The 27,413-nt window shown below is 41.8% G+C and overlaps 1 protein-coding gene across 1 annotated transcript; it reads left to right on the forward strand.

Moving 5' to 3' along the window:
• On the forward strand, positions 1 to 27,413 carry LOC309392660 (putative lysosomal acid lipase/cholesteryl ester hydrolase; the record flags this gene model as incomplete). The annotated part of the gene is made up of 9 exons (XM_081954089.1): positions 1 to 84; positions 898 to 1,015; positions 5,462 to 5,660; positions 11,107 to 11,216; positions 12,043 to 12,179; positions 15,934 to 16,080; positions 17,354 to 17,425; positions 25,527 to 25,592; positions 27,177 to 27,413. 9 exons carry the CDS (start codon positions 1 to 3, stop codon positions 27,411 to 27,413), a joined length of 1,170 nt encoding a protein of 389 aa, XP_081810215.1.

The following is a 27,413-nucleotide window of genomic DNA, read 5'->3' on the forward strand; positions in this document are numbered from 1 at the left end:
ATGGCATGCTTAATCCAGCAGACTACAAATTCAGAAGAATCTTTCCGAAGAAGGCATTTGAATCCTCAAGGATTCATGACAATTGTAAGTTGTTGACATGAAACAAGTAGGTTGACTCATCACCCCCTGCCCTATCTTTCCTCCTCCTCCACCAAGACAAGAACAAAGATTGTCCCACTACAGCACACTACCAGCCCAGGTCCTTTTAAACAAAGAATGGTTTTGTTTTAATGGATACCTTAATAAATTGAACTCAACTTTCATTGACCTCCAAGGCAATATCAAGTCTAAATGTAAATACTAAACTTGTGCATAGCTTAACCTGATGTGGATACAGAATCCCCCTGCCCCAACTGAACCAGAGGAGCAGGTTCAGTTTGGGCAAGGAGTAGCAACAGTGTCTTTGGGCTATCCCTTTGAAGGGCTATAAAGCACTTTCAACTCGATTCAGGAGCCCATTGGCAACCAATGCAGGAATTTTGGCTTAAGAATAACTCTACTTTGGTGGGGCTGCTCTGCAAATACTCTTGCTAACACATTGTATACCACCTGCAATTTCTAGGTACCCCCAAAGGCTACTTTAGGTAGGGGGCATCACAGCAGTTTAACTCAGCAGTTATGAAAGACATAACTTTCCAAACTCAAGAGTTTTCTTGTCAAGGCAGGGCATATGAACCAAGCTCAGTCAAGGGTGTTTAGCTATAATTTTTGTTAGGTATAATTCATTATTGCATTCACCACCAGGATTAGTTTTTCCAGAACTGCTAAGTCACTATATCAGAAGATGAAGCCACAAAGGTATATAAAATAGAAATATATTCAAACTACTGAACAGATTATATACCCCATAGGTATACAACTTAGATGTTGAGCAAGAATTTACTATTTCTTTTGCAGCCTGAAATCATCCAATATTGGGGATATCCCAGTGAACAGTATGAAGTTCTGACTGATGATGGTTATTACCTTCAGTTAAACAGAATCCCTTATGGGAAACACTGTCCACATAAGGAAGGTAGGTCTGTAATATGATATTTCCAGATATGAATTGCTTACATACTTCATATATAGTCATTCAAGTGGTCATGGAAATCTCACTATGCGTTCTTGGGAAGGGGAGTATAAAACTGTTTGTACTTCCTGTACAGTTGCTGTTTTCAGGGGAGATGTCAGAAGCGAGTCTTGAGGGACCACACTGGGAGGAGTTTGACTCTGTTGCCCCCGAGGATTTAGACAGGTTACGTGGGCGGCTGCAAGCCACTACATGTTTATTGGACCCGTGTCCCTCCTGGCTTGTACTGGCATCCTGGGAGGTTACACGAGGCTGGCTCCTGGGTCTAGTGAACGCTTCATTGGGTGAGGGGTCCTTACCGGCCGCCTTGAAAGAGGCGGTGGTGAGGCCCTTACTCAAGAAGCCTTCCCTGGACCCGACGGAGCTAGCTAATTATCGTCCCGTCTCCAACCTTCCCTTTTTAGCGAAGGTTGTAGAGAGTGTGGTGGCGCAGCAGCTCCCACGGCACCTGGAAGAAACTGATTATCTAGACCCGCGCCAGTCCTGTTTCCGACCCGGTCACAGCACGGAGACGGCCTTGGTCCGGTTGGTTGATGATCTCTGGAGGGCCAGAGATAGGGGCTGTTCCTCTATCCTGGTCCTATTAGACCTATCAGCGGCTTTTGATACCATCGACCATGGTATCCTATTGCACCAGCTGGAGGGGATGGGAGTAGGGGGCACCGTTTTTCGGTGGTTCGGCTCCTACCTCTCCGACCGGACGCAATGTGTGTTGGCAGGGGAGCAGAGGTCGACCCTGAGGTCGCTCACTTGTGGGGTACCACAGGGGTCGGTCCTCTCGCCCCTTCTGTTCAACACATATGTGAAGCCACTGGGTGAGATCATCCGTGGTTTTGGGGTTGGATACCACCTGTACGCTGATGATACACAGCTGTACATTTCCACCCCAAACCACCCCAACGAGGCCGTCGAAATGATGTCCCGGTGTTTGGAAGCCGTTCGGGTCTGGATGGGGGACAACAGACTCAGGCTCAACCCCTCCAAGACAGAGTGGCTGTGGCTACCGGCATCTCGGTTCAACCAGTGGACTCCATCGCTGGCCATAGGGGGCGAGCAACTGCCCCCCGTGGAGCGGGCGCGCAATTTGGGCGTCCTCCTAGATGCCCGGCTGTCGATGGATGACCATGTGGCAGCCGTGGCGAGGGGGGCGTTCCACCAGGTTCACCTGGTGCGCCAATTGTGCCCCCTATTGGACTGGGACGCCCTACGCACAGTCACTCATGCGCTGGTGACGTCCCGTCTGGACTACTGCAACGCTCTCTACATGGGGCTCCCCTTGAGATGCACCCGAAGACTGCAGCTAGTTCAGAACGCGGCCACGCGGGCTTTCATGGGGAGTACCAGGTACTCCCACATAACACCTCTCCTGCGCGAGCTGCACTGGCTGCCTGTGGTTTTTCGGGTGCGTTTCAAGGTGTTGATCACCATCTTCAAAGCGCTCCATGGCACAGGACCTAGTTACCTGCGGGATCGCATCCTACCTCATACATCCCTGCGACCAATTCGCTCCCACAGGGAGGGACTCCTCCGGGTGCCGTCCACTAAGCAGTGCCAACGGGCGGCGCCCAGGAGTACAGCCTACTCTGTGATGGGCCCAACCCTCCGGAATGACCTCTCCCCAGATATCAGAACCACTACCGACCTCCGCTCCTTCCGACAGAAACTCAAGACCCACCTGTTCCAATTAGCTGGCCTGGCCCATTTATAGTCGCATTTTATACCTCCTGGCAAGCATTTTATTCTGGGATAGTTTTTTACGGGTAGTTTTTAATGCATTTTTAAATTTTAAATTGGAACTTTAACTATTATTGTACAATAAATTATATGTTACCTCCTCCAGCCACATCTATATCTATTTCTATATTTATATTTATGTATATTTATTGTGTTTTTAATATGACTGTACACCGCCCCGAGTCCCTTCTGGGAGAGGGTGCGGTCTATAAATTAAATAAAAGTTAAAGTTAAAGTTCAGCTTTGATTGGAAGCTTCTGCTGTGGGTTTTTTTAAAGCCATAGATACTTGGCATGAGTATTCTATAATCTTTCTACAAATAATTGTGCAGCATGATTTATTATGATGGATGATTCACTCTGAGAGTCCTTTGAACTTGTGAAACCAAATAAATGATGAGTTTCTCAGTAGCATCAACTCCGTCTCTGTTTGCCTGGTCCATGCCCTTTTGTGGCTCCTGAAGATAACTGGTGGAGCATGAGTGGCTGGATTCAGGAGAGATTTAAGGTTTCTCTGAGGGAGAGAGTTTTTCCACTTGACTTGAAAAAGGGTTGATTGTCTCTCTTTTAAAGGAGACATTCCTTAACCCATCTCTACTTGAGAGAACTTTCACTTAATCTCCAACTGTAGGCTAGTCTCCAATTTTAGGATTGGTAATTAAGAAAGTGATAAGGAGTCCAAAAAAGAAGAAGGGGACAACAGAGAATGAGGTGGCTGGATGGAGTCACTGGAGCAGTTTAAATGGACTCCAGGGGATGGTAGAGGACAGGAAGGCTTGGAGGAACATTGTCCATGGGGTTGCAATGCGTCGGACACGACTTTGTGACTAACAACAACAAGGAGTCCATTGCACATGATCCTACTGGAAGTGAATAGTCTTCATTACTTTTAATTTGGGTCATGGGACAGAAACTGCATTGATCATTCTGAGGAATGGAGACTCAGAGTAGTGCATCTGTCCTGATCCTCTTAGACTCCTTGGTGACATTGAACACAATCACACGTTTTTATGTTCTGAGGTAATGAAGTACGAGGAGGCTGCTGAACGTTTAACCCTTTTATTCGTAACAGTAACTTACAGAACAGAGCAACAAAAACCTCGGCTGACAGCTATTTATACGGATAGCTGTCCGTCGGGGAGCCAATGGGGTAACCAGGATTCTACCGCCGGATGTAAGGGCCAATCAGGGAAGGCCTGTGCAGCGCCACCTGCTGGTGGACCGGCTCGGTACACAACACACGTGGTATGTTTCTAAACTAATGTCAAGCTCTGGGAGTAGTAAGCAGTACTTCATGGTCATTCATAAATAAATTCATTCTTACTTGTGTATTTCCAACTGATAATCAATTTGTTGCTCCAGTTTGGAATATTGCAAGGTTTCAATTCTCACTTATTTTATTTAATCCCATTTTGAAACTGGGAATAATTGTCAGTTTGGGCTGAGAATTTCTCTCTCCTGATGATGCACAGCTGTACATTATTATCCCAGGGTGAGAGTTAGTGAAAGTTTAAATTGGCTCCAGGATGTTGTGGGAGTCTAGATAGGGCAGCTTAGAGTAGACCCTACCAACAATCAGAATTGCTACTTTGTGCCTCCACATTAACTTTAATCGTGGCACTTAGTTTTGGTGGGGTCAGGATCATCCTGAATAGCTGGTCCGTGACTTGAGCATCTTCCTGGTTCTACTTCACATTGGTAGAAAAATCAAATGTGAACCCTCGCTTAGGAGTACTTTTGAGCACAGCTTAGAAGTTGCAACTGGTGCAGAATGTGGTAGCCAGACTGCTAGTTAAGGCAACCTGCTACTGTAAGATGATATTGATGACAAGGTTGTTGCATAGACTACCAGAATAGTTTTGGCTCCTAGAATGATTTTGGGCAAATACACAAGTACTTTATACCTCTGTCAATCCTCTTACGTTCTTACATATTTAGCATAAGATATTTTATAAATATTGTTAAAGCAATATCAGTGGTAGATCTAGTAGCACAGTTAAGATTCTGCAGGGAAAACTGTGATTGGTGATGCCCACAAAAGGGGGGGGATACACAGCAACTACATCTGTTCCAGTGGTGGTATTCAGCAGGTGTTGACCAGTTCTGGAGAACCAGTAGTGGAAATTTTAAGTAATTTAGAGAACCGCTAAATACCACCTCGAACTCACCCCACCCCATCTCTTCTCTCCCTCTCAAGTCCCAGTTGATCGGGAGGGAATGGAGATTTTACAGTATACTTCCCGTGTCACACCCACCAAGCCACGCCCACAGAACCGGTTGTAAACTTTTTTGAATCCCACCACATCTGTTCTTGAGATCCTGTGGATGTTATTGCAGATGGTCCATAATAGCACTAGCACTTAGACATTTCACAATGCTTTACAATGCTTTACACTCCTCTCTAAGTGGTTTACAGAGTCAGCATATTGCCCCCAACAATCTGGGTCCTCATAATCCTAGGAAGAGAAGCATTTGGTATGGAGCACCTTCGACAAAGGGTTCATGTGTAAAAATTATATTTTGTCATTTGAATCCAGACCTCTACACAATCCTAATGTAAGTGTGCTGCTGTAAAGGGATCTTACCAAGAGAAAGTGTACTGACTCATTTCTGGAGATGACATACAATAAATCATGATTCTTCGATTCTTTTGCAGGGCCCAGACCAATTGTATTATTGGTACATGGTTTTCTGTGTGATGGGAGATTTTGGATTGCAAATCTTCCTAGCAACAGCCTGGGATTTTTCCTAGCAGATGCTTGCTATGATGTCTGGATAATAAATGTTAGAGGGACCACTTGGTCTAGAAGACACAAGAAGTTTTCAATTGACCAGCAGGAATTCTGGGAATTCAGGTACATTCCAAGGAGAATTGATAGTAAAAATGTTTGGTGAAAGTCTTGCAATTTGTTAGGAAAGGATGTTGGAGGATTTATGTAAATTAATGAATAAATATTTTTCTATAATATAAATATAAAATGGATACAATAATCATTTATTCAAAAAGCAACATCACAAAGGAAAAATACAAAAAAATAGAAAAAAGATTAGCAGCAACCCCAACAATAATAGTATTGAAGTATATGGACTGGTGAGGCATCGGTTTTTCAGTGCAAAAAGGTTTTTATTTCTTAAAAACAAAGTGTTTTTTGATGACACTCTAATTTTAGAAAACTAGAGTGTCATTAAACTACATTTTATTTTTAAAAAATTAAAAACCCTTTTGGTCTTCTTAGCGAAAATATGAATTTTGAGTACACAATATAAGGAGAAAAAAGATGTCAGTTCAGTTTTGATATGTTTAAAAGATGAACACTTATCATGTGTTGCCGAAGGTTTTGAATATCAAATTAAGTTAAGCTAAGATTCTTTGATAACTAAGATGTGAAGGGTAAAGAAAATGTTGATTTTACATGTTTCTTATATATGGCCATTTAACTACATTATCACACAACTAAACTAATCTTTTAACATCCCTCATAAATGAGTCACTTGCTACAAAAAAAGTATTCTTAAAGTGAAATGAGTTGTTACCAAACATGAAATAGTGGCCTTAGAAAACAGAAAGAGGCAGAAGGAATGTTCTTTTTTTAAGGAGTAGAATAGTTCTGCTGATTCTCCTGTTGTGAATCTTGGAATTGTAAGTGACAAAGAATCCTTAAGTTTGCGGAGCAAAATGAACATGAGAAATGTTTTGAGCCACCCTAACTATTGTCAGAGGAATAATTTGGGGTTCCAATTCGACCCAGGTCTCTTCAATAACAAAATGAAATCCCGCGTGCTCTGAGGAGAGGAGATTTATTTATTCCCAAAAGGAAAGCAATTTCCCTAGGGGTGATGGGTAGCTACAGAGAAAATTAGGTATAAAAGGGCTGTTTTAGAGTGGAGCTTGTCCTTGGTGTGGGTCTTGATAGGTGTAGATGTGTTTATGTACTTATTCAAGGTAACAATTGAGGGGGCATGCATGGGCTTATGTATGTGTTGACCCTAGAGAAGGAGTCTATTAAATCAAATAATGTGGATTGAGTCTCTTCATAATTATGTTTACATTGGGTTAAGTGAGTTTTTTGTGTTTACTTCAGTGGTGGGATTTGAATAATTTAACAACCTGTTCTGAGGAGGCCACTTTCCCTCTTTCTTCTCCCTGCCCCTCCTCCTTACCTCGTGCCAGCTGTTCCGCTTCCCATTTCTCCATTGCAGTGCAACACTGCACCATGGAGCTTGCCTCACCCAACACTGCCCAGATGCCCTCGCTTCCCCCAAGCATTTTTTCGCTAACCTCATTCCCATCATCGTCGTGTTCTCTATCGCATTTCTTGCCACCATGTGCAGAGAAACAAAAGTTTGTGGGACTAAAAACAAAATGTTCAATCGATGAATTCCAACTTCATGAGATATTTATTTTGTGCCAAGTTGGAATTTAACTTTAACTTTTATTTAATTTATAAACCGCGCCCTCTCCCAGAAGGGACTCGGGGCGGTGTACAGTCATATTAAAAACACAATAAATATACATAAATATAAATATAGATATAGATATAGATGGGGCTGGAGGAGGTAACATATAATTTACTGTACAATAATAGTTAAAGTTCAAATTTAAAAATTTAAAATTTAAAAATACATTAAAAACTACCCCTAAAAAACTAACCCAGTTTTGATTGATTGATTGAACATTAATTGAGCAACAGTTTTCAATTGAACTCTGGCAATTGAGTGGCTCTGGATTTGGGGAGCCACTGGTTCCAGAACTGTGATATTTTTGATATTTTTGCTGCTGGATGGAGTTGCACTGCCCCACATAGATCCAGTGGACAATTTGGAAATCCTTGACTCATGACTGCAGATTGTTACTGAGAGGTGCAAAGTTTTGTGTTATGTTCCAGTTCAGCCAATTTCTGGATTGGCAGCTCCTGCTTATAATCACTTGTGCCCTAGAGACCTCCAGATTGTTCTACTCCATTGTGCTCTATATGAATCTTTCCTTGTGTATTTTTTTTATAATACTTATTCTTTATTATAGTTTATGTCTATTATTTACTTGATTGTTGTATGCCACTTAGAGTAACTTTTGGTGACACAGATAGCTAATACAAATTTGAAATGAGGATAGTAAGTATAATATAGTAGAGTTTAAACTGAACAGTGGGGAAGGAAAATTAATTGATACAGAACATTTCTGCAACCAGCAATCTAAAATTCATAGGGTTATCAGTGCATGTAACATAGATGTTTGTGCGGGTAAGATTATCACTCCTGCTATCAAGCAAAACCAAGCATTTAATAGTGAGTGCCATACCATGTGCATGAATCATACAAGTGGCAAGAAAATAGGGGCAGTCAGGCATAACACAGGTTGTGTAGACAGTAAACACAGGGTCAATCAAAATGGACTCAAATGTCTATACACCAATGCACAGAGTATGAGGAATAAACAGGGTGAATTAGAAATTCAAGTAAATGAGGGCAGATACAATATTGTTGCCATTACAGAAACTCGGTGGGATGAAACCCACAAATGGAACATACAGCTAAAAGGATTAAAATTATTTAAAAGAAATAGACCAAATAAAAGAGGGTGTGGAGTTGCACTATATATAAGAAATAACTACATCTCTACAGAAATTTAGCACAATAATGATGAGAACTATCTTGAATGCATTTGGGTCAATATTAAAGTTTGGGGAGGGGGAAATGACATTGCCATAAGTCTATACTACAGGCCACTCAACAAAGCAGAGAAAGTAGATGAACTTTTTGCCAGTCAGCTAAGCAAGGTATGTTGGAAGCACACCACAATAATAATGGGGGATTTTAACTACCCTGACATCAACTGGGAAACAAACTCTGCACCAAGTGGAAGATCCAATAGGTTCCTAACAAACCTAGCAGGCAACTTTGTTTCCCAAAAAGTAGAGAAGGGAAGAAGGGGATCAGCCATATTGGACTTATTCTCACTAACAGAGAGAAAAAATGGAAGATGTTAAAGCCACAGGAACCCTGGGGGCTAGTGACCAGGCAATATTGGAATTCAACATTATGCAAACACAAGTAGTAGAACAAAGTCAAACTAGAGTCTTGGACTTTAAGAGAGCTAATTTCAATAAACTTAGAGAGAGCTCGTGAAGAATTCCATGGATGAAAATCCTCAAGGGGAAAACAACACAAGAAGCTTGGGGAATTTTGAAAAATGAGATTACAATTAGCACAATACCAATGAAGAAGAAAAATAACAGCTCCCAAAAGAAAACAGCATGACTGCATAAAGAACTCTCCGACAAATTGAAAGACAAAAAAATGAGTATAAAAAGTGGAAAGAGAGGGGCATAACTAAGGCAGAATATCAGCAAATAGCCTGAGCATGTAAAGTTGAAGTGAGGAAGGCTAAGGCTCACAATGAAGAAAGGCTTGCCACCCAATTAAAAAGTAACAAAAAAGCTTCTTCCAACATGTTAAAAACAAGAAAAAAGTTAAGGAAACAATTGGTCCATTGCTGGGAGAAAGTGGCAAGAAAGTGACAAGCAACAGGGAGAAAGCTGAACTATTTAACTCATTTTTTGCATCTGTCTTTACACAAAGGGATAAAAGAGTCCAACCTATCAAAAACAGCACCATAAAAATCAGATTAGGAACACAAGTTGAAATAGGGAAGAAAATGGTAAGTGAGCACCTGTCTACCCTAGACGAGTTCAAATCACCAGGACCGGATGGATTACACCCCAGGGTTCTGAAGGAAATGGCAGACGAGACCTCAGGACCACTGAACTATATCTTTCAGAGATCCTGGAGCACCGGAGAACTGCCAGAGGACTGGAAAAGAGCTGATGTGGTTCCCATCTTCAAAAAAGAGAAAAAAAACAGATCCAGGAAATTACAGATCTATCAGCTTGACCTCAATACCAGGAAAGATTCTGGAAAAGATAATCAAGCAACAAATTAGTGAACACCTAGAAGTAAACAAAGTAGTAGCCAAAAGCCAACATGGGTTTGTCAAAAACAGATCATGCCAGACTAATCTTATTGCATTCTTTGACAAAGTGACAAAATTAGTGGACCAAAGGAACTCCGTCGATATACTTGGACTTCAGTAAGGCATTTGATAAGGTAGACCATAACCTACTACTAGATAAAGTAGAAGAATGTGGGTTAGACAGCATCACCCCAGATGGATTCGTAACTGGCTGACCAACTGTACACATCATGTAGTCCTCAATGGAACTGCATTTACATGGAGGGAAGTATGCAGTGGAGTAACCCAAGGCTCTGTTTTAGGCCCAGTACTCTTCAACATCTTCATCAATGATTTGGATGAGGGAATAAATGGGGAACTCATTAAATTTGCAGATGACACCAAGCTGGCAGGAATAGCCAACACTCCAGAAGATAGCTTAAGATACAGAAGGATCTTGACAAACTTGAACACTGGGCACTATCTAATGAAATGAAATTCAATGGTGAAAAGAGTAAGGTTCTACATTTAGGCAAGAAAAACGAAATGCACAGGTACAGTATAGGTGGTACCTTGCTCAACAGTAGTAACTGTGAGGGGGATCTTGGAGTCCTAGTGGACAACCATTTAAATATGAGCCAGCAGTGTGCAGCAGCTGCCAAAAAAGCCAACACAGTTCTAGGCTGCATAAACAGAGGGATAGAATCAAGATCACATGAAGTGTTAATACTACTTTATAATGCCTTGGAAAGGACACACTTGGAATATTGCATTCAGTTTTGGACGCCACAATGTAGAAAAGATGTGGAGACTCTAGAAAGAGTGCAGAGAAGAGCAACAAAGATGATTAGGGTACTGGAGACTAAAACATATGAAGAACGGTTGCAGAAACTGGGTATGTCTAGTTTAATAGAAAGAAGGACTAGGGGAGACATGATAGCTGTGTTCCAATATCTCAGGGGTTGCCACAAAGAAGAGGAAGTCAAACTATTCTCCAAGGCACTTGAGTGTAGAACAAGAAGCAATGGGTGGAAACTAATCAAGGAGAGAAGCAACTTTGAACTGAGGAGAAATTTCCTGACAGTTAGAACAATTAATCAGAACAGTTTGGCTCTAGAAGTTGTGAATTTGTCTGAAATAGTATAGGGTTTCCTGCCTAGGCAGGTGGTTGGATTAGAAGACCTCCAAGGTTCCTTACAACTCTGCTATTGTATTGTATAGGACAGGACAGGACAATACTAGTACTAGTACTAGTACTAATATTAGTATTAGTGCTTCGTTCCCGTTATCCAAAGATGGTAACCTAGGTGAATATTATTACAGGTTGATTTCTATGTATTTTCGTATTACAGTTTTCATGAAATGGGAATTTATGACATACCAGCAACAGTAAACTTCATCCTAGAGGTAACAAAACAAGAGTCTTTATATTATGTTGGCTATTCCCAAGGAGCATCAATAGGTAAGAATATAGTCTATTATTTTTCTTGGCTTTGGTCCATATCATCTTACACGCATGCACGCACGCACGCACGCACACACAAACAAACACACACACCATTCTACATCTCTGCTGCAAAGTTTTCAAAATCTATTCTGGTTAAGCATTATTTGCTAATTACCCCCAACAATCTGGGTCCTTATTTTACAGACCTGGGAAATTTGGAAGGCTGAATTAACTTGAGCACTATCAGGATCAAACTTCAGGCTCTAGGCAGGGTTAGCCTGCAATGCCACCATTGTGCCACCAGTTACATAAAAGATATTACATAAATACATCTCAGTTGCTAAGCACCCAAAACTTGATCACATGACTTTGGGGGATGTTGTGATGGTTTTAATATAAAAAACATCTATAAATCACTTTTTTCCAGAGCCATTGTAACTCCATACAGTCACTAAACAAATAATTGTAAGTTGAGGACTCTCTGTACAATATTTCTACAATTTTACCATAATTACCCAATCATTAATCCAAAAGTATTATCAAGATTATAAATCAAGATTATAAAAATAATCTCTTCCTAAACAAAATCTTAAAAGGACCCAAATAGTCAATTTCATAATCTTCATTAATTCAATTTTCCAAGTACACTCTTTTGTTAATAATTTTTACATTTGTTTCACTTCCTCACTAGTATAATTCTAACTCTCCAAAAATCCCATATTTTCTCCATTCTAGTCAACTATAATAATAAAACATTTCCTAATCTCATATTTTCTGTTTTTAAAAGATTAAAATACCCTCTACAATTCTATAGTTTCAATTACTTCTTTACTTTTTGCAGGTTTCATTGCTTTGGCAGTCCTGCCCCATTTCTCTGAAAGGGTGAAATTATTTTTAAGCCTCTCACCTGTCTATACCCTGAAAGGCTTAAGTGGGACATTTCGTATACTTGGAATAATACCAGAAGGACTTGTAAAAGTAGGTATTTATTTATTTCCAGTTGCTCTGTGGCACAGGTGGCACTTGGAGCCATTTATTAGGGCATGCAAGGTATTGCCCTGTCAGCTCCAGTGCACATGTGTGTCCTGGCCAGCTGATTTTGGCCTTCATTTTTGACCATTTCTCACCCTCCGGAGGCTTTCCAATGCACGTTGAACCATTTTTCTCCCTCCAGAGGCTTCTGGGAAACCTCCTGAAGCCTCTGGAGGATGAAAAACAATCTAGCAATTAAACTGGGAGTTTGGGAACGGGCTTTGTGTGTTGAGCCATTTTTCTCCCTCCAGAGGCTTCAGGGAAGCCTCCTGAAACCCCCAGAGGGTGAAAAACAACTCTATGGCCAACCCAGAGGTTCAGGAACAGATTTCCGGTTTGCATGTGGGACCGTTTTTCGCCCTCCGGAGGCTTCAGGGAAAGCTCCTGAAGCCTCCGGAGGGCCTCCAGGGGGGCGACAGAGGCTGTTTTCGAACTCCCCAGGCTCCTAGAAAACTACTGGAGCCTGGGGAGGGTGAAAAACTGGTCCATTGCGTGCCAAAAATAGGGGGAGAGTGGGGGTCCCGTGTATAAAGAATTATGGGTGTGGGCACACATGTGCATGACCCCCCCCCACGTGCTCCCCATGCTTTTGGCATGCGATGGCATGATTTTGACATCCCAAACTATATGTCTGTCTTATTGTTACTAAGCATATTAATGGTAACTGCAGTATGTAAAGGAGATGTGGGTGGGGAGAGAAAAGAAGGATTGTTCTTTCAGGCCTGCAAGATCGATATCAGACTCGTGAGATAAACCAGATAGGAACAACCCAAGGAGCAAATTCTATCACATAACTACCTTGATAAAATCTTGCAATGCTGCCCTGCTTTGATTCAGCAGCAATTCTTTCTTTCTTCCTTCTTCTCCAGTGGTGCCCGATACACATTAATCCCAGTTATATACTGAGCCTATTCTACCTTGTAACACTAATTTGTAAGGTTTAATTTAATAAGTTTTAATAAGCACTTCTATGCATCAAAAGCAAGGCAGTTGTGCCAGCAGCCTTGAGCTGGGAGCTGTGGCCATGCTGTGCCATTACCTTAAATGCATTTGAGCATCCCAAAGGATGGGGCAGAGGGGAGAGAGGATTTCAAGAGAGTAAAGTGCTAGCATAGAACACCAACAACCAGTGGTAGGATCCAGACAGTTTCTGAACAGTTTGGTGAACTCACTGTTGGAGGAAATCATCAGGGCAATGAACTCGTTGTAAAATTATTTCAATCCCTCCACTTCTGACGACCCACAACCCTGAGCTAATAACATGATCACATTACTTTTGACATGTAAAGAAACACTCCGAAGATTGCAAAGGATAGGAAACTAGTTTGAAGGCTAAGGTGTGAAACTGAATAGTCTTCTCTCTTTCCAGCCAGAATGGATATTTATATATCTATCACTATTTTCAACAGGATATCTTTATAGTATGCACTTAGAGTTATACATTATATTACCAATCCTCTATCAAATGTACATAGATTCCTTATTATCTTTGTCCTTCATTTTATAACAAAATATTCTAAATTATACATATATATGTCAGTGTTTCATTGTATCATTATTAATCTATTTAACAACATTATTGTGTTCTCACTTTTCTCCTTCAATTAAAACATTGTATCGTTATTAGTCTAGTTAACAACATTATTGTATTCTCACTTTTCTCCTTCAATTAAAACATAAGTAAAACATTTTTCATTTCCAGGTTCTTTTTTCCAGCCACTGATTAAACGAATCCCATATCTTATAAAATTGCTCATCTTCTTGTTCTCTAATTTCAAATGTCAATTTGCTCATTTCAGCACACTCCATTATCTTTCGAATAACTTCTTCCTGTTTTGGTATCATTTCACTTTTCCAGTTTTTTGCAAATACAATTCTCGCTGCTGTTAAAACGTTTACAATCAAATATTTTACGTCTTTGTTATAAATTTCTGGTATGATTCCCAATAGAAAGATCTCTGGTTTAAGGTCTATGTGTTTGTGTATCATTTTCTCCAACCACATGTGGATTTAGTCCAGTATCTTTTAACTTCAATACAAGTCCACCACATGTGGTAGTATGAACCCAGTATCTGATGACATTTCCAGCACTTTTCCAATTTATTCTTGGACATTCTTGCAATTCTCGTTGGGGGTAAATGCCACCTGTAAAACATCTTATACAAATTTTCTCTATATGCAGTTGACATTGTCATTTTATAATTTTGAGACCACAATTTCTGCCATTTCTCTAAATCTATCCCATGCCCAAAGTTTCCCCCCCAAGCTATCATAATTTCTTTAACTTGTTCCTCTTGTAATTTAGTCCCTAATAAATATCCATATAGTTTTTAAATTACTTTTTCATCAGTACCTGTTAAGATTTTATCTAACTCAATCATTTCATTGTAAATACCTTTTGATTTTCTATCTTTATTATATCTAGATTGTATCTGTAGATATGAATACCAATTCATTTCTATTCCTTCTTGTTTCAACTCTTGAATAGATTTGAGTTCACTCTCCGTATTCAATATTTCAACATATCTGTTTGTTCCTTTTTAGATATTATTGGATATGAAAATGCTTCAATAGTTGATATCCAGGCTGGAGTTTTTAAGTAGTGTAATCTTTTAACCTTTTCCCAATTTAATAACAAAGCCTCCCTTATATAATGTCTTCTAAAATAACCATGTGCTTTAGTTCCCTTATACCATAAAAAAGCATGCCATCCCAACAGTAAATCATGACCCTCTACATTCAATAGTCTGGAATTTTTTAGTGTTACCCACTCCTTAATCCACATCAGGTTTGTTGCTTGATAATGTAACTCCCAATCAGGTAAGCCCAATCCTCCTCTTGTTCTAGCATCTTGTAACAATTTAAGTTTTTTTCTTGCTTTTTTCCCTTGCCAAATAAACTTCAAGACTATTTTATTTAGGTCTTCAAAAAAGTCTTTGCCCAATCAAATTGGAATTGCCTGGAACAGGTATAAAATTCTGGGTAAAATGTTCATTATAATTGTAGAGATTCTTCCTATCATTGATAGTTGCAGGTGACTTGCATTTCAAGAAGTCAGTTGCAATTTGTTGTTTTAGTCTTAATATAATTATCCTCCTTCAGAGTGCTACATCTAGCTCAGCGATGGCGAACCTTTTTTGGCTCGCGTTATTTCAATCCCTCCACTTCTGACGACCCACAACCCTGAGTTAATAACATGATCACATTACTTTTGACATGTAAGGAAACACTCTGAAGATTGCAAAGGGTAAGGAACTAGTTTGACGGCTAAGGTGTAAAAATGAATAGTCTTCTCTCTTTCCAGCCAGAATGGATAATCGCAGGAATGTGATTTCCTGTTTAATGACTGCTTCACCTAGTATTAGGGTTGTTACGGGAGGACTACTACCTGCAGTACCTGACTCTGGGTGGCTTACAATAAAAACAGAATGGAAATAATAAAAAAGTAACCAGAATTAAAAACATGAAAAAAATAACATAAAACTTTTCCTTTTTGTTTAGAAGTAGTTGTTTTCAATTTATGTTGCAATATAGCATAGAATTGTACTGACTGAAATATGTACAGTCCTACAATGTGACTTTGTAGAGGTGTATGAAAACAAAGGATTTGGTGGGAGAAGTCTAGAGAAGGACTTCCAATGATAACTTGGGTCAAAGTAAAGTTCATGTTTCTTTCTCTTCATGGGCCATTTTTTTACAGCTAATATGGGGCACTAAAGAATTTGCTCTTTCTAATGAGAGAATAAAGAACACCATGACCTATGCATGCAGTTATCCAGTAATCGACCAGCTCTGCCTCCAGCTCATTTTCTCTTCAGGCGGATATAATGAGAAAAACCTAAATGTGGTAAGTAAGCTCTATTTTTATTTAAATTTTCTACAAGCAAGGTAGGGGTTAACCAGATGAGGTCAGACCAGATCAGAAACTAAAGTCCAGGACAAGACTTTAATAGGAGTGCATTTCAACACTTGGCAGCTTTATGGACATCCAGAATTCAAGGTTGAGAAACACTGCTTGATCTTGAATCTTGACGGTCTGCTTTCTCCAAGGTCATCATCATGGCTCCCTAAAAGTGAGGAGGAAATAGAAAAAGAAAAAAATACAGTGCAGAAACCAAGTACTTAACAGCAACACCCCGCCCAGGTGCTTAAAATATACCTATTCATTCATCTGGGACATTTGCCTCTTCTATTTTGAAGATATCCTTTCTCCTTCCATACAGGTAGTCTTTGTTTAGCAACTACATTTGGAACCAGCAATTTGGTCATTAAGCAAAGCAGCTGCCAAATGAAATGGCAACTGGGCTTACACTCCAATGCAGTTACACAATCAAACTCTTCATCATGGCCCACGTGGCTCTCCACAGCTAATAGCACTGTGTGAGATAATGGAGACATCATTGTTAAACCAAATTTATCTGTGAGCTGAGAACAACCTGATCTGACTCCTCACCAACTGCCTAGTCCAAAATCTAAATTACACCACATGTGTATTTCTACAGATAACAACATCCACCTGATCTGTCATGATCTTGCAAGATAGATGAATTATAGAATGTTATTTGTGTTCCTCGTTGGTCCTACATTGCTAAAATGGATAATCACTTCAATAGTTCGCACACCTTCTCCAAATCCTTCACAGAAATTATAAAAATGGAAGTTGGGTGTCTCCTGAATGCCAGAAGTTTTCCTCCACCTCATCTGTCATCTCCGACAAATATAATAAGTTTAGTGTAATGAATCATCAAATCACCAGTCGCATTCATATATATACATCCAGGGCTTATTAGATGTAAAGGTTACTAAGAGTACATTGCGTTGGAACAAAGAGCAAAAGTAGTATGTAGGCCCTCAGTAATCATCACAAAATCAGAGTTTTGGTGATGGGACAATTATTGCAAAAACGTAGGGAGCCCTTTTTAAAAGTGCATAATCACTCACCTATTCTCCAATAGGATTTTCTATTGTTTGTGGTAGTATGCAAACATTTTTGGGGAAGACTGAGGTACGGGATGGAGAAAGAACTCTTTAGCTTATTTGCTTCTGTTTTACAACAATGTAACAATAAAATATTTTGTATTTTAAAAATTGTAAATATGTAATTTTTTCTTGTTTTTCAGAGCCGGTCGGATGTATATGCTGGAATCTTTCCTGATTATTCATCTGTAAAAAATTGGATTCACTTGACTCAGGTAGAGTACAATTTAAGCTTGTTAGTTATTTCAAGGCAAATCAAATTTGATATATCACTGTTTTATATTTAATTAAATGGTTGGTTTGAGTGCAAAAGACATGACAAGCAGGGGTGTTTATTGGTTGGTTGGTCGGCCATGTAGTCAAATATATATATATATATATTTGATGAAATGTCTTATGATAGACAGCCCCTTTTTGATATTTGACTTTAAAAGAAAAACAAAACTGGCACCAATGTAATGTCTCCAGTTCTAATTCCAGGGAAATACATTCGATATTGTAGAACAAACATTATTATGGAAGTGATTTTGCTATTAGCACTTCAAAAAAATTGTTTGCAGAAAATAAATGCTCATTAAGATTTTTATACTGACATCAAGGAACTCTTGTTCACTCACCGTGTCTCTCTCATTATTATCCAAGTACATGGATTTGGGGTATGAGAAAGATGAGAACTATGCCAGAGATTTAACCATATTAAACTGGTCTCAGTACGGAAGTCAGATCAAGAGTGGCTCTCTCTTAAACAATATTGTGATTTAATTTAATTTAATTTAATTAGCACTTCTAGACCGCCCCCTCTCCCAAAAGGGACTCGGGGCGGTGTACAGTCCATATCAAAAACATCATAAATAAAATTTAAACAATTGAAATTATTAAATGGATAAATACATAAATAAGAGGAGGATAAAAATAGACAGAACTGTAATTGCTAAATGAATAATTTAAAATATACAAAATTTAAAACCCCAGTGTCCTATAAAATTAAGTCCCCTAAAAAACCAGTAGGAAATATATATGCCAGGAGGTAGATGTTAAAAATTATGCCAGGCCAGCCAGTCGGAACAGGTGTGTCTTCAGTTTCTGCCGGAAGGAGCGGAAGTCAGTGGTGGTTCTAATGTCGGGGGGGGGGGGGAGGTCATTCCAGAGGGTTGGGCCCATCACAGAGAAGGCCCTACTCCTTGGTGTCGCCCATTGGCATTGCCTAGTGGACAGCACCAGGAGAAGCCCCTCCCTGTGAGAGCGAATTGGCCGCAGGGATGTGTGTGGGAGGATGCGATCCCGCAGGTAACTAGGCCCTATGCCATGGAGCGCTTTAAAGATGGTGGTCAAAACCTTCAAACGCACCCGAAAGACCACAGGTAGCCAGTGCAGCTCGCGCAGGAGCGGTGTTACGTGGGAGTACCTAGTACTCCCCATGACTGCCCGCGCGGCTGCGTTCTGGACTAGCTGCAGTCTTCGTGCGCGTCCCAAGGGAAGCCCCATGTAGAGAGCATTACAGTAGTCCAGGCAAGACGTCACCAGTGCATGAGTGACCGTGCGTAGGGCATCCCGGTCCAGAAGGGGGCGCAATTGGCGCACCAGGCGAACCTGGTGGAACGCCCCCCTTGCCACGGCTGCCACATGGTCGTCCATTGACAGCCGGGCATTAAGGAGGACGCCCAAATTGTGCGCCCGTTCCACAGGGGGCAGTTGTTCGCCCCCTATGGCCAGCGTTGGAGTCAGCTGACTGAACCGAGGTGCCGGTAGCCACAGCCACTCAGTCTTGGAGGGGTTGAGTTTGAGTCTGTTGTCCCCCATCCAGACCCCGACGGCTTCCAAACACCGGGACATCGCTTTGACAGCCTCGCTGGGGTGATTTGGGGTTGAAACGTACAGCTGAGTATCATCAGCGTACAGATGGTATTCAACCCCAAAACCACGGATGAGCTCCCCCAGCGGCTTCACATATGTGTTGAACAGAAGGGGCGAGAGGACCGACCCCTGTGGTACCCCACAAGTGAGCGACCTCAGGGTCGACCTCTGCTCCCCTGCCAACACACATTGCGTCTGGTCGGAGAGGTAGGAGCCGAACCACCGAAAAACGGTACCTCCGACTCCTATCCCCTCCAACCGGCGCAATAGGATACCATGGTCGATGGTATCAAAAGCCGCCGAGAGGTCTAATAGGACCAGGATAGAGGAACAACCTCTATCTCTGGCCCTCCATAGATCATCAACCAGCGCGACCAAGGCTGTCTCTGTGCTGTGCCTGGGTCGGAAGCCGGACTGGCGTGGGTCTAGATATTCGGATTCGTCAAGGTGTCGTGGAAATTGCTGTGCCACCACATTCTCTACAACCTTCGCTAGAAACGGAAGGTTGGAGACTGGACAATAATTAGCTAGCTCCATTGGGTCGAGTGAAGGCCTCTTAAGCAAGGGCCTCACCACCGCCTCTTTCAAGGCGGTTGGTAAGGATCCCTCACCCAATGAGGCGTTCACCAGGCCCAGAAGCCAGCCTTGAGTCAGCTCCCAGGATGCCAGTACCAGCCAGGAGGGACACGGGTCCATTAAACATGTGGTGGGTCGCAGCCGTCCACGCAACCTTTCCAAATCCTCGGGGGCAACAGAGTCAAACTCCTCCCAGAATGGTCTCACAAGACTCACTGTTGACGGCTCGTCCGGCCCACTGGAGGGGGCCCATCCGCTCCGGATCTGAGCGACTTTGTCCTGCAGATATTCCCCAAACTCCTCTGCTCTACCCTGCAAGGGTGCCCCCCGCGTCCCCTGTGACAGGAGAGAGCGGGTCACCCTAAACAGGGCGGCAGGGCGGTTATCCGCGGACACAATAAGAGCGGCACAATGTCTACGTTTGGCCGCTCTCAATGCCACAAGGTAGGTCCGTAAATAGGCTCTTACCTGTGTTCGATCAGACTCGGAGCGTGAGGATCTCCACCTGCTCTCTAGACGTCTCCTATGGCGCTTCATCACCCTCAGCTCCTCGGTATACCAAGGAGCTCGGGTGGATCGCTGCCGCAGGAGAGGTCGCAAAGGCGCAACCCGGTCCAAGGCCCCAGCCACCGCCGTATTCCAGGCGGCCACTAGGTCCTCCGACTGAGCACGGGTCAGGGCTACAAGTAGTGGCCCAAGTTCCGTCTGGAACCTATCCGGTTCCATCAGGTGCTTGGGGCAGTACCAGCTTGGACAGGCTGGCTCCGCCTCCTCGCCGTGGGGGGTAGCGGCAGGGAAGTCAAGCTGGAGACATGAGTGATCTGACCATGACAGGGGAGTAATAATTAAGTCCCCTATTCCCAGATCACTCGTCCACTGTTCAGATACAAAAATAATGTCCAGTGTGTGACCGCCCTCGTGTGTGGGGCCCTGAATTAATTGGGTCAGGCCCATGGCTGTCATGGAAGCCATGAACTCCCGAGCCACCTCAGATGCTGCTCCCGTCGACGGAAGGTTGAAGTCCCCCATGACCAAGAGCCTGGGGATCTCAACCGCCGTCTCTGAGATCAGCTCGAGGAGCTCGGGCAGGGCCGCTGATGTATAGCGAGGAGCCAAGTATACAATCAGCAGGCCCAACTGCCTCCCTGGGCCCCATTTCACACCTAGGGATTCACAACAGGGTATCTGAGGAACAGTGAACTCTCTCGGTTCCAGACCATCCCGTATAACTACCGCCACCCCACCACCCTTACCCAGGGCCCGAGGCTGATGGAATGCACGGAAACCTGGTGGGCACATTTCCATGAGGGGTAAACCACCCTCATGGCCCAACCAGGTCTCCGTTATTCCTGCAAGGTCCAGCTCCCCCTCGGAGATCAACTCGCTAATGAGGGGGGCCTTGTTGGTTACGGACCTTGCATTGCAAAGCATCAGCCGCAGGCCCTGGCTCTGTAGTTCCTGACCACCTAGGCTACGGGGGTTGGTACAAACGACCGGGCGTAGCCAACAGCCACGGTCTCCCAACCGACCTTGTGATCTTCTCTTGTCCTCGCATCCCCCCTCCCCGCGACCGATGTAATAAAACCACCCTCTACCGGAATAATTTGTTCCCTCTCCCCCCCCCACCCCGCTCACTTCCCTCCTGGACTCACCTGTTCGTCTGGCGCTGGCTTCCCTCCCGGCCTGGTTAACCCACCTCCCCCTCCCTGGAACCCCCTAAAAACAATGTAAAACATTTGGCTAAAAATCCCCATAGCTTCCGTTTCTTCCACCTCTCGGGGTTCACAAACCCGTCATCAAGGCAGGCCCTTGTAAGAGCCAAGGGCCATACCTGCGAGAGAGGGGCCTCCCGCAGGCGGAGCAGGTCTAACCTTGAATAAATTGATAGAATATTGAAGCCCAATTGGGTAAGGGTGCTGGTGGTAAAAGTCAATAGCCGGAGGGCTAAGGTCTTAATAGGGAGCTGGAGGCTTTAGTGTCCAGATAGTACTTGGAAAGAAGGCGGGAGGGAAATGTTCAAATATTCCCAAATAGTGGAGCAAGGCAGAGATGTCATAAAAATGGGAGACAGTCTAAGGTGGTTGAGGATAGATATAATTACAGATGTGGGATCCTTAGTGGGTGGGGAGGGGCATTCTGGGCCCAGCTGTTCTTAATCTAGGCAGTCAGTCAGGCCCATCCATAGCCCTGAAACAGGCCTCCAGTGGCCTCTGAAGTTCTAGGCCATCCCCAGCCGTTGTTTTAGTTCTTCTCCTCAATTCTGGTTCCCCAACACATTCATCTTGGTCCCCCATCCGGCGCCTCAGTGTTCATTGCAATTTGGGTAAAGCTCTCAAAAATTATAAGAACATTCTCCAGGTTCCCGGGAGCATGGGAGCAGCCAGGCTACGGCCAAATGTCATAGAGGAGTCCCTGGCTGAAGCTCTTTCCACACCTCCGACACTGCAGCCATCTCCCTTTGCCGTTCCCGACTGCCTCCCTGATCTGCTCACCTCTCCGGAGCCTCCAGTGCCTCGTTGTCTTCTCTGGTGTCGTAGGGTGGCTCTGGTACCTCCGGTGCCACCTTGTTCTCTCTGGTGCCATTCTCTTGCTTTTTCCCATTTTTTTCGCATTTTTTTCGCAACGCAGTTTAAACTTTGCGCCTTTGCGCCGCTGCGTGCGCCGCCGCCATTGCCTCACGGCTTCCTCCTCAGCCGCTTGCAACCGCTCCGCTCCTTTTACTCTCCGATCTTCTCCGACCAACCCTGGTGGGCTAAAATGAGCCCAAAGCAAGCCAGGGTGGTCGGGCTACCCAATTCTCGGCCCTCCGATGACATGAGGGCCGGCAGCAACCTCCTACCCAGTCGGGACGCTCCATGTTAAGCTTCGGAGCGTAGGAAGGCTACCGCCATCGCCGGAAGCTCCTCCTCCTCATTGAGACTTCATTGACAGAACCTCAGTGAGACTTCATTGACAGAAATCCATATCAGATTCCTCATTGCCCAACTGGACAAGGATGTCATTAGATGCTGGAGCTCTTAGATATCTGGTGACAAATGGGATACAGGACTCAGGATTTTGGTTGACCAATGAAGACCAGCAGTTGCAAAATTACTGGAGGAATAATTGTTCACAAATCACAAATACAATACCAAGAAAACCAAGAAAGAATGAATTGTTATAACAAATCAAGTTCACCAAGAACAGAATATCTTTAAAAAATGGAAAGAACAAAATCCAGAATCAGAACTAACAGAATAGAGACTAGCAGATCAATGAGGACCTATATTGCGAAATAAAGTATTCACACAGAAGTCTATGGAGATTATCAGTCAACCAAATCATGGTTGTCCCAAAGGTGCTTTTTTTTCCAAGAGGCAACTGGACTTTCCGGGGGGTGGGGGGGTGTTGAAGATATTTTGCTTCTCATCCAAGATGAGAATTCAAAATATCTTCAAAAAAAAAAAAGCTAGAAAGTCCAGTTACTTCTTGATAAAAGCACCATTGTGATCTTCACATGGAAGTTGACTTGGAAGAATTGCAGAAATCTACTCAGGCAAACAAAGGAAACCTTATCAGAAGTAGCTCAGACTGCAGAGGCAAATCAGGAGTTGTTGACAGTAGAGGAAGTAAGCATAGTTATTAAACCAGACACCCTCTTTTCTGCCTTCCCCACAGGAAGCTCAAAGCCCCCTATCAAAAAATAAGAGAAATTGAAACAAAAAATAATTGAGCATCAAGAACAGATCAGAAACAACAGAATAAGATTGCCTGCATTGAAGCTTGGTCCAAAGACAAGGCTAGCCAAAATATTAACATTTAAATTAAATTAAACACCTCACGTTATGACTAAATACCTTTTGGATACAAAATCAACAGGCAAGAACAAAGAAAATAGGGCAAAACTGATCAATATTCTTGATGAAGGAGATCATTAAAAATCCCTGAACATCCAATGGCTGCAAAAGTTGATGAAGGTTGCATAGATGGCTAAATTCATTGCTTTGATAAAAGAAAAAATATATACCGGTAAGTAATTTTGTTTCTACTTGGAAACTGCTTCTGGACTTTGTGCTTGAGGTTTTACCAATTAGATAGATTTGTGGATATAGAAAGGGCTAGTTTATACTATTTTGTAAACGTAAAAAGTTAAGATTGGATATTACTAACTTATTATACTGCACCAAAAGAAGTCAGAAGTCAATGCCTTTTCCTTCTTTTTCCCTTCTTTTCTGCACAATAACCTTCCCCTTTCCCTTCCTTATTTCTCCTATTTTTGTATTTTATATTATAAACAAATAAAAATAATAATTAATTAAAAATCCCTGGACATCCTAGAAACCGGCATTACGCAGGACATTACAATCAAGAAGGTTAGCAATGAATGCATCTTGAGAGTGAAGAACATCTGAAAATATTCTTCCAGCAAGGCAAATAACATCTGGGGAATTCCAGTCCTTAGATACACAGCTGAAATAATGGTCTGGAATCAGAACTGGAACTTCCTGGATCAGGAGAGCAGAAAAAATAATGACAATAAATCATGTCCCTCATCCACAGAGTGATGTTGACAGACTCAACTGATCAAAGGAAAATATATGGGCTTGGAATATTGCAAGTACATCAGGCAGTTGAAGAAGATACAAGGGCATTGGAAGAATATCTACTAAGTCCAGTGAAGAATATCTACTGAAGCTAATATACCATGAGGCTTACCTAGGTGCTCCCATGTCACACCCCTTTTAGACGGCCTGCACTGGTTGCCGGTTGTTTTCCGGGTGCGATTCAAGGTATTAATTATGACCTTTAAAGTGCTCCATGGCTTAGGCCCAGGGTACCTACGAGACCACCTACTGCCACCAGTAGCCTCCCACCGTCCAGTACGATCCCACAGAGTTGGCCTCCTCAGGGTGCCGTCGGCCAAGCAGTGTCGGCTAGTGACCCCCAGGGAGAGAGCCTTCTCTGTGGGAGCGCCTTCCCTCTGGAATGAGCTGCCCCCGGAGCTCCGCATAATCCTCCGGTCCTTCCAACGCGCCCTAAAAAGTTGGCTTTTTCAGGAAGCCGGCCTGGCCTGTTAATGTTAAGTTTAATTTAAATTTATTTTAAATGTATTGTTTCTTTAAAAAAAAATTGGTTTAGTCTTTTTGGAAATGGGTTTAACCTTTTTTTTTAACTTTTGTGATGTGTGTTTTTAATGTTGTATGCCGCCCTGAGTCCTTTTGGAGAAGGGCGGCATATAAATCCAAATAAACCTGAAACCTGAAACTGAGTATTAGAGAGACCAAACTGGCCTACAAGAAACACCGAATGAAGAACAGAAAACAGATATGGCAAGGCAAAAGAACCGACAGATGTGATTTTACATTATTATGTAAATAATAACAATAATAATAATAATAATAATAACAATAATAATAACAACAATAATAATAACAATAATAATAATAATGCAATTAAAAACAGTAATACATACTAGTAATTTAAATATACTAAAAGGCGGAAATCCCTAAATTATTATAGGTTATTGTTTTTTCTTGTTGTTTTCAATGGTACACTGTTCAGAGTCCCATTTGTGAGATAGGTGGCTATATAAATTTGATTAATGAAAATAACTATGATTAAATCTAAACCATATAGAATATATTAAGCTTACTTCCTTTTATGGGTTTTACATTTTTAAAGTTTTAAAATTTCTGTGATACTTATCTGAGTAAAGTAAATATTTTATTATTTTTCACTATGTTTACTGCCTTTATTGTTTTAAAAAACTTTGCAATCTTTCTATAAAATTCTAGATGAAAAATATTTTGCATACATATTTTGTACATATATATTGTTAATATTTCTTAATATTAAGATTTCAAAACTAATTTTTAATTTGTGAATAATGTTTTCATTTTCTTTTAGATTATACACTCTCATGAATTTAAATATTATGACTATGGGCAGAGAAACATAGAGATATACAATATGGTAAGAAAAGTATAATGGTGATAGGGATTTGACAGTTTTTTAAATTGCTGGTTAAATATTGTTGATTTCCTGTAATTTATCTAACAACTATGAATACCTCCAAACTCAAATACAAACAGAAAACCATCCAGGCAGAAACCCATATTTTTATTTTTAATGTTGCCTTTTTATATTTGTGTTGTATTTGTGCTGATAAATAAATAAAGGGAGACTAGTATGGATCCATTTCGAGCTATTTAGCTCTCATCAGCTGTATATAAATAAAACCATTGGTCTGAGAATTGAATTCTCATGATCTAATTTACACCGTTTGTAGTATATTTGTTGTAAACTGCCTAGATTGTTAAGACTGAGATAAACTCTCGATAATCAATCAACTCACTCAACTCAATCAACACACTCAAAGAAAAAATAAAGATGCCATGTTTGGCTAGGAAAGCTTCAGATCTCCCCTTGTAAATGATTTTCCAGCCTCGTTAAACTTCAGTATCCTCAAAGACAGGCAGAATTTTTTCCATGGCTCAGTTAATATCAGCATAACAAGGGAGGAGGAACTCTGGTAGCACAGTGGTTAGAATGTTATATTCAGGGTAACTCTGTCCACAGTCTAGAGTTCAATCCTTATGGATCAAAGGTTGACTTCCATCCTTCTGTGGTCAGTGAAATAAGGACTCTGATTATTGGGAGCAATATGCTGACATTGTCAACCGCTCAGAGAGTGCTGTAAAGCATTATGAAGGAGTAGATAAGCCAAAATGCTATTGCTATAACATTTACTGTCTTGATTTCTGGTCCTTCTCCTACCACTGGAGTCTTGCAGCCAGATGATGGTGTCTTAATTTTGGACGTTAGCTTTCCCTAAACCTCTGAAATTAAGGCACCATCTGGCTGCAAGACCGGAGGAGGAGGACTTAACTTAACTTTAACTTTATTGAATTTCTAGACCGCCCCTCTCTCAAAAGAGACTCGAGGCGGTGTACAGTCATATTAAAAAAGTTAAACAGTAAATATACATATTATAAGTATGCAACAAATAAATTAAAAATAGGACTGGAGGAGGTAGTGAAAGTTCCCTGTACAATTTAGTTAAGTTAGATTAAAATTTTTAAAAAATTTAAAAAAGTTAAAAACATTAACCTTAAAAGCTATCCCAAATAAAATGTCCGCCAGGAGGTAAGAGTAGAACTATAAGTGGGCCAGGCCGGCTAATTGGAACAGGTGAGTCTTAAGTTTTTGTCAGAAGGAGCGGAAGTCGGTAGTAGTTCTAATATCGGGGGGGGGGAGGTCATTCCAGAGGGTTGGGCCCATCACAGAGAAGGCTCTACTCCTAGGCGCCGCCCGTTGGCATTGCTTGGTGGATGGCACCCGGAAGAGTCCCTCTCTGTGTGAGCGAAGGAGGAGGAGGAGGAGGAAGAAATCTATTAGGACTAATAGTCAATAGCTGTTAAACAAGCCGTTAGTGAAATCTTCTCAGTATTGCTGTTAATCTGCTTTCAAAAGTCCATGAATCCATTAGGCAACTTCTCTGCCCAGTGGGGGTGACTCCCAAATCACATTCTTTGTTTTCTCCTCTTTCCTCCGCAGACAAAACCTCCATTTTATAAAATAGAAGATGTTACTGTGCCAGTGGCCATGTGGAGTGGAGGAAAAGATATTGCTGCAACCAAACGTGATATTGAATCCCTGCTTCCTCGAATCCCTCATTTGGTTTTCTATAAGAATATTCCTGACTGGCAACATTTTGATCCAATCTGGGGTCTGGATGCCCCACAACGCTTCTATCCCGATGTGCTTGAGTTGATGCAGAAATACAAGGATTAA

The sequence above is a fragment of the Natrix helvetica genome, assembly GCF_964273705.1.
Source record: "Natrix helvetica genome assembly, chromosome: 5".
Classification (NCBI taxonomy): Eukaryota; Metazoa; Chordata; class Lepidosauria; order Squamata; family Natricidae; genus Natrix; species Natrix helvetica.